General features: G+C 23.5%; 1 protein-coding gene across 1 annotated transcript; it reads right to left on the minus strand.

The window, feature by feature from the left end:
* Positions 1-7,616: 7,616 nt before the first annotated feature.
* Positions 7,617-10,419, minus strand: LOC113554238 (39S ribosomal protein L54, mitochondrial). Its single transcript, XM_026957989.1, has 3 exons — positions 10,165-10,419; positions 8,375-8,572; positions 7,617-8,009 (listed from the first exon to the last, which is right to left on the minus strand). Exons 1-3 carry the CDS (start codon positions 10,238-10,240, stop codon positions 7,897-7,899), a joined length of 387 nt encoding a protein of 128 aa, XP_026813790.1. The 5' UTR covers positions 10,241-10,419; the 3' UTR covers positions 7,617-7,896.
* Between the last annotated feature and the right edge of the window lie 659 nt (positions 10,420-11,078).

Consider the following 11,078-nt stretch of genomic DNA (forward strand, 5'->3'; position numbering starts at 1 on the left):
TTATGAAAATCATGTTCACGGGATAGTTTGATTATGTTTCCGGTTTTTGTTTTCAAATTTCTGACTTTCTATTGTTTTTTTTTGGTTTTAGTCATAAAGGTAGTTGAAGCTACGTATAATAATTTATATATCGATATCATACGTAATAGAGGTCAAGATTTGTTTTATTAATATACCTAGTTCAATGACGTTATTTAATTATATCACCAAAATAATTATTGGTATTAATTGGTATTTACTATTTATATTAACTTGAGAGAATTTTACAATTTATTTCATTACAAATAAATAAAAGTTTGTTTCTAGAACATATAACATATTATAGAACTATTATTTTAATACAACAACCTAACTCATAAAAACTAAGTGTCCACAGACTACAATAATAAAATTAACACTCTAACAACTAGAATAGTTGATAAGTAATCAATTTTATAACTATTTGAAAGTGTTTTTTTAACTGCATTCTTATAGTGAATGTTTAAAACTCAAATTATTTTAGATACGTTAACACTTCATAATTATTATTGTTATTGTTATACTAGATTCCATGGTTATACCTTCCTCAACTTTCATTGTAAAAATGAAACTTCGTTATTAAAATTAAAAATAATATGAAATAGTTATCTATTTAAATTTAATTTGAAAAATTATTATTATATGTTAAACATTTTTTTTTTAATACGATTAAATAACCATCATCAATACTAGTTAATCAGTAATCTGTAGGATAAATGAAAAATGAAAATAAAAAGCTTTTTTTTTTTAAGAAATCAAATTATATTTATATATTATAGGTAATGTATAAAAGATTAAAAATTAATTTTTTGAAAGTAAAACAAATCAAGATATTAAAATAATGTACAATTGATTGCAGTTATGGGTAGGTTATATTTAGCATAATAGATCGTCTTAAAGTGGCACCTACGCCAAGATGTGTCATTGATAGAATAAGAGACACTCCATGAGATGTCCTAGTGCTGCAGGCACCGCTAAGATTGGTGTCAGTAGACTTCTCTCATTATGTCAACCCCAGGAGGCTGCCGGAAATGATTTAACATTCTACCAGACCCCACCCTGAGTATTTACTGCGTCATTATATGCTGCAGTCTACAAAGACCTATAGATTAATTTAATTTGCAACCGTCAATATTTGTAACGAAAATTGTTTAGTCACAAATGTGTAAGATAAATCGTTTATCAACATTTGATTATCTATAACATGGGTCGAAAATGTATTACAAAACATTTTATAGTTACAGTTATTCTAAATTTCGAAAAACCAAAAATAATAGAATAATAATAATAAACGTTAGAAGATTTTTTCGAAAATATATTACTTAAATTTTACGACATTTTGTTTGATAATTTTTTTCAAATCACATTTTATAATATTTTTATTATATTAAAAATAAAAATAATAAGTGATTTTTGAAGGAGGCATGTCATGTTATACATATAATATTGTTATCATTATTAAAATGTAAAATATTAAATAATACTAATGAATCTTAATATATATCAAACTATTATCATATATTATTAATATTATGTATTACAAATTAAATAGATAATAATGAAAGCAAAAACATGTACGATATAGTTACACCAATAACTTATCTCATTCAAAACTAACAACCTAGTTCTTACTATAGATAACTGTACTTTAGCATTGTACTTAAAAGTGCCTCCATATTATTTAAGTTACATTAGGTATGTATTTAAAGTTAAAATTATTACACTTAATTATAAAAAATAAATACTAACTACATCTATGATTTAGGCAAGTATTTCAAGTATACCTTATATACATTCACAAAACAACGAATACACTATTCACATAGGTACATTCACGAATATATAAATAAAATTAAAATTGAATTCGGCGAAGTTTTTAATAACTATTATAAAGAATATATTTACTAATTTAATAAAAACCTGTTCTTACAACATAGAATTTAAATAACTAACCCTAAACCTAACTGTATATCTTGCAGTGCTTATACATAATATATCTACCTATATTTTCTAATAAGATTAAAATAATATGATATCTATAAATAGTAAATATTTAAAATACTTTATTATTTATTAATTATATACTAGTATATAACAGATAAACATTTTAAAATCAAAAAGTATAAATTATTTTTAAGATTACTACAGATTATATCAGGTACTATAGATACCTAGTTGATATAAGTATATATTACTAGATATTGAGATAATTATTTCGAGAAGATTCCATATGAATGTATGGAATGCATTTGAAATTTTGAACTGGTTTCGTAATTGACTAATCGGCAGTTTGATATATATATAGGCATTTATACATAGAATATTTACGTGTGTTGATATGAAAGATAAACCCTTTGGATCATTTTTTTACTGATATAGATATAATATTTTTTTAAATACTTTTTGTGGTAATATAAGATAATATTACAGAAATACAAAATAAAATGATAACTAATTATGATAGCTAATGTTTATTATAATATTGAATATTGATATATTAAGCATTTGAGTTTGAAATAATGAATTTGATTCATATCAAATTTAATTCAAATTTGATTGAAATTGAAAAAGTTTTGTATCACACGTTGTATTTTATTAATCTAATTAATTTCAATCCATTATCTTGGCAATATATCCTAATTCTTACTCAATTTTTATGCTAATCGTTTTTAGAATTATAATTTAACTTATCCACGTGTTGTATGCAAAAACTATATACATTTTAAGTAAATTTGTTTATTTCTACAAATAAAATCTACTTTAATAATTATAATAGTTTTGGATTTATACTTGTCTCTTGAAAAAAAATAAATAATATACTCATTAATAAAATGATACAATAAGATCATTAGAAAGAATAGTATAAAACGTTAGTATATTAATCATTGATGACAGTCGGTAGATGACAGTTATTTAATATACTTAAAACCTAACCTAACCCAAGAATAAAAGAGAAAATTCTTTGGCACTTTTTAAAAAAAATTCTGTTGATGTACATAAAGAAAAGAAAACTTCTCAGACACGTTTTTATTTCAATGAAACGTGCATGATTAATCCCTCAGTATAATATGTATAAATAAGACATTTGTAGAATTTTTTATGAAGACTCTATTTATAAAACTTTACGGAGCTGAAACTAAAAAAAAATTATTAATTTACCTGTTTTGTAGTAAACACACGGTTAATTAATTTCCGTTAGTAAAAAATTGTCCGTTAGTTTTTCATTATAATGTACACCTATACTCATAAGTTATAGGTGTAAAATACAATACACAATTATATTTTCGTGTTAAAACTAAAATTGAATTAAACATTTTACAAATTAACATTAGAGTAAGATAAAATACGATATCTAATATTATAATATTAACACAAACCTTTAACATTTTAAATACATTTGATGAAATTTGAAAATTGATGTCTTTGTGTTTGTATGCATATTTTAACCATGAAATTCAATTATTTTGTTTACCTGTAAATTGCAATGTTGTTGAATATGTGTCAGTATTTACTATTTAATATAGTATTAATTCGTATCTATCAATTAGTTACTATATTGTATGTAATATGTATGCTAATTCCATCAATATCTATTAGTTAAGTGTAAATAAGTATCTACCTATCATTCACCTATAGCAATTTTTAAAATATAATATCATACACAGAATAACCGATTTAATATAAATCTAACAATTTTGATTCCAATTTAGTTTTAAAACCACAATGATATCTTTATAATTCTATATTATAAAATACACCTATATGCAGTATATATTTACGTATTTTTTCTTTGCAAGAGGCATTTATTTTGTGAATATATTTTTTATGTATATCTACATTTAAATTTTGAACATCTGAGAATGAGATACCTATTCATCGAAATGAGAACTAATTTTTTTTAATGATTAGGTACATGAAAATAATTTTTAGATATTATGCAAAATCATTATTTGGAGTTATTTAATTAGGCACCTATCTAGGATGTAATAATCTGAGTATTCATACAGAAGACGAAGTTTTGCAACGAATTAACTACAGAATGAAACTATTAAACTAGTTTTGAATAGGTACCTACAAATCGTTGATGAGGCCGCTGCAAAAAGTCAATTTACCAATTCTCCCGTGTTAAAATATATTTTCATACATCAAGATTAAGCTCAAGTACATGATAATTATACAGATCAAAAACTAGAATTCGTAGTGGAATTGTTAAGATTATACTTACAAGATGTACCTAGAATGAAAACCGGATTTTTTAAATCATACCTTGATATGATGTTATAGCTTCATGTTTACATGGGCGATGGGTACAAATAAATAATAACTGTCACACCTATACTCATACAATATACTTATTACAGTTATAGTAGTGCAGATAGATATTGTGTTCAAAAAACTGAATTAAAACATCGTAGATGAATAAACAATTTTGAACATCTATTTGCAGTATCTATAATGGCTCAGAAGTTAATTGGAAATACGAATATACAAATTGCAATGTTATTCATATATAAATATTCCAAAAATATAAAATTAGTCATATAAAAAGTACATTTATAACTAAGGTACCAACATAAATTTGATATTTAAACTTTAAAATAACATGGAAGTACATCAGGTAAGCCTGTAAAGTGCATAACTCATAGACATAACTTGTTGCATAGGTTCATAAGTATTATTTAAATAAATATTGTAAATTTAATCTATGTTAAAAATATTATGAAATAGAAAAATAGGGTTATAGAAACTATAGATTTGTTTAAAGTTTAATTATAGAATTCGATATTCGAGTGTATCAAAAAACATTCGACAAAATATTTTCTGAAGAACACTTACAGTAATAGTTAACTAAATATAGGTATATTAGTTATGACTGCAGTTATGTACCATACTTATCTACCTATAATACCTATAAATATCTATATATAATATATTGAATATTATTCGATGTTCAAAAATCTATTTTAATAAATACACATTGCAAAATTAAAAGTTGTATTTAACTAAATTATTTACTAACTATTCAAACTCATACAATAAAATGAAATCGATGTGTCTATTTACATAATTACCTACATATAGTTAGTACCATTGTCTGATTGGTAACTAACTAGTTATAATAAAATTGATTCATTATTGTTATGTTAATATGATGAGATCCGGGACGATCTGACGATGATGTATTACTGAATAATAGCTAATGAGCTCATTAAGTATAAAAAATTTATTATATGTTATGAAGCTAAATTAATAATTTTTTTATATAGTATTTTTTTTATATATTAAAATATGTGTATGGGAGGTAAAGACATTTTTTATGGCTTGTACAGAAAAACTCGTTTTTTGTTCATGCCTTTTTTAATTGAATTATAATGAAAAATCTATTTTCTTCCTAGGTCAAGGTACACTCAATGCCACTTTTACATTCAATTGACAGAACTTGAATGTAACCATATAATACTTTATTTATTATAAACTTGATGTTGCGATACTTTATAATGATAGGATTCCAAGAAGATCAAATACAAAATCCGTCAACATAAGTCATAATAACATGATTAGTTACCTATTCGAGTATTTTTGTAGTACTTAATACGCTTCAAAATATTTTTGTTAAATTGAGTGAATAATTAATGTTAATTATTGTAATGAAATATCCGGCACAACTCATTAATACATCTAGTCAATTAATAATGTCAATAAGTAGGTAGACTAGATGGTAGATACCTACCTCTGTACCAGAGTTAATACCTATATGCTATTTTAGTATTTTATAAATAAAACTAATAAAAGTATAGGTTATTTTGGTCATTTTCTATAAAAATCAATTATCTAACAATAATTTAGCATTGTTTTTGCACCGTTCACATTGAATAGGTAATATTTTACATTTACATAAACAATAAATTTAGCTTCTATAGGTGGCTAGGTAAAAAACCCACATAATACAATATTACGATCTATAAACTAATTTAGTATTTAATTCAAAAAGCATATTTATTACTATATAAATACTTTTTACTATTATTAGTATTATTTATAAATCATAATCAATTATCAATGTATACAGCACTGTACATATACATTATATAAAAATGGCGAACGAAATTACATTTTTTAGGTAGATATTACAACTTATTGATAGGTACCTCACTTAGATAATATTTAATTTTTTTTATTATTTCGATTCATTCGTCGCCCATTGGGTAGTGAAAATGATGAAATTATAAATGTATAGGTAGTAACTAATTTTCTACTTACCTATTAGAAGAATTAGCTATTTTTCAAACATTTGTATCACAACTTTTAGCAAAAAAGGAAAAATCAAATTTTAGATATTAGAGATAATCAAAATTATAATAATGTTTTAAATGGTATTTAAAGCGCTATCTGTTGGTGAGTTATTTTGTTAATATCTATTATTGCAATTTATCCAGATCAAGTGCATGGATAAATTATTGAATTCATCAGGTTCACAGCTACATCGTCTGTTGTGTCATGACCAAATTAATGTAGAGCTCAATCCAACTTGCAGTGACACAGTAGAATATGGTTAGCGAATAATACCATAAATCATAATTATAACTGCTATTCAGAATATTACCATACAAGCAATACTGATACTTAGTGTAATACCATTAAATATAAAATATTATTGTTGTTTATTTATTAATTTTACATAATAATATAAGCTATCATCATTTGACTCAATGGCGTTGCCAGAATTTTTGAAATCAAAAGGGCAATAAAATTACTTTATACAAATTAAATTTGTATTGTGTGGACTAAAGATAATTTTTATACTTATTGCATGACCAGATTTATAATACTAAATACATCTTACTGAATGTAAGATGTAATATTTTTAAAAACAATAAAAACATTATAATTATATAAATTTATTACCAACAACTTGGAATACAGCAATGAGGTATTCATTATGATATTATATTATTATTGTGTCCCAATTCAATCCATATTTTTATTCAATTAGACATTTTTTTAGAAAAGTGATCAATATTTCTTTTCTAAAAGGGAGAATAAGTTTAAGTTTATATTATAATTTATGATAATTATTTTTTAATAATACTGTTAATGAATAACAACTTATTGTTAGATAAAGGTTTTCATTGGTATTGTTTTAAAATTAATTTTATTCCAATATAATGAAATTACAAAATGAACCTACTAAATTTTGAAATCAAAATAATCCTGAACATTTACACCAATTATTTGACTTTTATAAGTTTAAATTACTTAGTTCAATTCACAAATATTTTTATCGGTCAATAATTTATATTATTAAGACTTACATAATACATTTAAAATGTTTTAAACATTTTAATTTTAAAGATAATTTAAAAATATATAATATCATAGATCTCATTTGCAAGTTGTGCATAATAGTGCCTATCCTGTGGAGGGGGGGGGGGCTGAGGGGATTACAAACAATCAACCTCCAAAAAAACAGGTTAGTTTGGGAGGAATATGACCCACAAATTTTAAAATAAGCTTAAATATATTAATATATTTTATAATTAAAATTTTTTTTATTAGGAACAAATAACAATTTTCTTTTTATCAGATAAATAAATAACTAATATAAAATTGTATTGAATGTTTTAAATTTTGTAGGTTATGTCTGCGCATGATAGGGAGGACCTGTAGACGCCTATGGATACTATATTGAACTGATGATGACATATGTTATACCAAAATTATTAAAGGACAAAAGATATGTTATAATACTTGACAGTAATCACAAATCAAGAAATTCGACTTTTTTTTTTATTGAACAATAAAAAGTTATCTTGACTTTAAAAATAAACAATGGTTAATGTAATTACTATTTATAAATCTATCATATTATATATATGCCTAAAACCTTTTTAATTTATTTAATAAGTTATTTCTTCTCATTGCTAATTTCCGTACTCTGAGCCAATATTGTTTTGTATTAGGATCCAATTCTTGTAATGGTTTTGGTCCATCTAAAATTAAATTTAATGTAAGAATTATTTTTTAGCTAAGATAAATTGGAATTATTTTTAAAATTATACTATAAGTTATAACCATAGTGCATTTGAATCATGGTTATCATGATTATTGCAAACAATTGTAATAATAATTATTTTATGTGTATATAATATAAGTATAAATATAACTAATATAATTTAGTTAGACATATTTAAACAGTGTAATTATGAATGATTTATGATAGAAATATTAAAAACTTAGTAAAATTAAATCACTTTATTACTTTTGCAATTTCACATTGCCACCAAATAATTTAACTGAGTGACATAAAATTTATTTTTATTATTTAAATAAGATCTAAATTTATTATTATTATTACCTATATTCAAATTCCAAAGCCAATCTGGATATTCTGAGTTAGGTTTTATTTCTATATCTTGACCTTCTTTTAATATATTACTCCCGCACACAAAATTAATTAATTTTTTGGCATCAGTTTCAACAGGAATTTCAGATTTTTCTAAAACTGGACCTCCTTTGCCCAGTTTTTTTTTAGACTTTCCCAATGAAATAATTCCTGAAACACAATAGAAGTAAGTATAACTAATAACTATTAATATAATCTAAAGACGTAATAACTAATAAGCAGACTTTATTGTAAAGACTTTTACCAAATGCACAAATATAATTAATATCCAATGTTATAGTAATAAAAGTAAAAGTAAAAATAATATGTAAAAATATATTTTAGCTGTTTGACTATTAACAAAGGAGGATTTTATCTTACTTTTTGCATTATTATTTATGATAATTAATAAAATAGAAATAGAAAAAAAAGACATTATACATATTATCATATTTACAGTTTTTAGAAATTAAAATTGAGTTAATAACCAATGGAAATCATAGTTATTAACATAGTCGAAAATAATAGATACTATTAACCACTATGCATCATTATAAGTTATAGGTCATATTTTACATTTATAAGTCATAAGTATCTAAAACAGGCATAAAACATACTGGTTATAAACAATTTATTAACACATCTGTAATAAGCTAGTCTAAACTATTTTTAGTACAGAAGAAGTTATTAGTTTTTCTGGTACTTTCCTGTTATACGAGACTACGGCTATTTTTGTGACTACCTCCGTTATATAAGACTACTAAAATTTGCACACTTTCCTATTATTACAGACTACCTTAGTTTTGTTTAATATTTATATTTGTATAATGCATCTGCATATTTAATTCTTTAATATTTTTTAATCAGTAGGTATTGTTGGGATGGCTATAATCGAATTATATTTATAAAAAAAAAGGATTTAAATACCCAGTAATCATTTGTAATGTATTACACAACACACGCTATATATGTGGCGTACGGTCACTAAAAACAATAAAATAATAATTATAATAAATACAAAAATAATAGTGGTAAAAAATGGTAAATCCACAAATAAAATAATAAATAATGATGGCCACATTTACAAATTATATATAAAAAAAAATGTAATAATATTAGTGTCGTATAATAATTTTAGATGTTTCTACATCAAAAAACTTTTGTATCATAAATTGTTCTCTATTTTGAATATTGTTGTGTAAAAATGGCCGTAATATAAATTTTGAATCACACTGTATATATATATAATAATAATAATATAATAGATAATATAACAATTGTGAATTGCTACGTTAGAACGCAGCGCGTGGATATCGATCAGCTAATTGTGGTAGTCGCGATAAAGGAGGTAGTCTTGGGTGATACTCACAAAAATAATAGCCGTAGTCTCGTATAACAGGAAAGTACCATTTTGGTAGTCTTAAATAACAGGATTGTGATGTTGTCAAAAATTATGGTAGTCTCGTATAACAGGAAAGTACTGTTCTTCTTTAATTTATTAATTTAGGCATTAATTTAGTTTTTTTACAGCAAAGTGATTTTTTAATATTTTATGAGATAATTTATATATTTCTTAAGTCCACATATTCGTTTAGTCATCAATAGATTTTATAAGTTCTCAGCACCTTATAATAAAGCCTACAAATATAAACATAGAAGTTTATCGTAACAGTTACCTCGATATACAGAAATTGAATATTTGAATTTAGAACCGAGTATACTTTATAGGAAATACAGATTATAATATGTTTAATATAACTTACCACTAGGTGATGCATATGAATTACTTGGTATTTGAACACAACTACGAACATAATTTAATTTAATTATCTTAAACATTATAATCTTTTTTTTTTTTTAATTGGTCAATAAATATTTTTAACAAAAATAATTAAATTAATAATTGACAAATATTATTTCAACAACTGGATTTCAGACATTGCAATATTCCACAACTTCGTTTAGCTTATGCCGCTTATGGTGCTTATATTAAATTTACACGAGTATGTACATGTTACTATATTGTTTTGTTATTATCAAATATCAATGTTCAGCATTGAAAATGATATCATGTTATAACGAGAGCATCAAAAGCAAAATTCAGCGACCAATCAGAATCATTGCTAAATTGAACGTCTCTAATCACCCGCCCATTTTTAAATATTGTCTTATCACCACGAGATTAATAATCCTTTTTTGTGTTTTATTTCATTTTATTTTTTGAATTTTCTTTGCTTACTTAATAATGTCTATGTCTTTTCTTATATGAAATATATACAAAAACGTTTTTTGTTATCTTTCTAATTTAATAGCATATGAAAAGATCTTTGGCACAGTAGCATAAAATTATAATAAAAAAACAATTAAATACCTAGACATTAAGTGTAGACTTAAAAAAACATATAGAAGATTGCCACAAGATAAATTTAAATAGAAAAATATATATTTCCAAACTAATGGTAAATATGTATTATGTGAGTATTTTAAATTTATTATTAAGAGCTGTAAAAATACACATTGATTAGTTCCTCAAAAAAAAAGGTGAAAATATTTTATGACTTCCATATATAATATATATAGTAACATTATATTACTTTCAACTGAGAAATTGGAAATGTAAGACCAATATTCACTCTGTCAACAAATAAACTCAAAAAGAGAAGTAATATTATTTTAA

Source organism: Rhopalosiphum maidis, chromosome 2 (genome assembly GCF_003676215.2).
Source record: "Rhopalosiphum maidis isolate BTI-1 chromosome 2, ASM367621v3, whole genome shotgun sequence".
In the NCBI taxonomy this organism is placed as follows: domain Eukaryota; kingdom Metazoa; phylum Arthropoda; class Insecta; order Hemiptera; family Aphididae; genus Rhopalosiphum; species Rhopalosiphum maidis.

Excerpts from the sequence above, each read along its gene's own strand:
- LOC113554238 (XM_026957989.1), bottom strand. The coding sequence starts at position 10,240 with ATGTTTAAGATAATTAAATTAAATTATGTTCGTAGTTGTGTTCAAATA. Across the intron at positions 8,573-10,164 it reads TTCATATGCATCACCTAGTG|GAATTATTTCATTGGGAAAG; the intron begins GTAAGTTATATT and ends ATTGTGTTTCAG. Across the intron at positions 8,010-8,374 it reads GCTTTGGAATTTGAATATAG|ATGGACCAAAACCATTACAA; the intron begins GTAATAATAATA and ends ATTTAATTTTAG.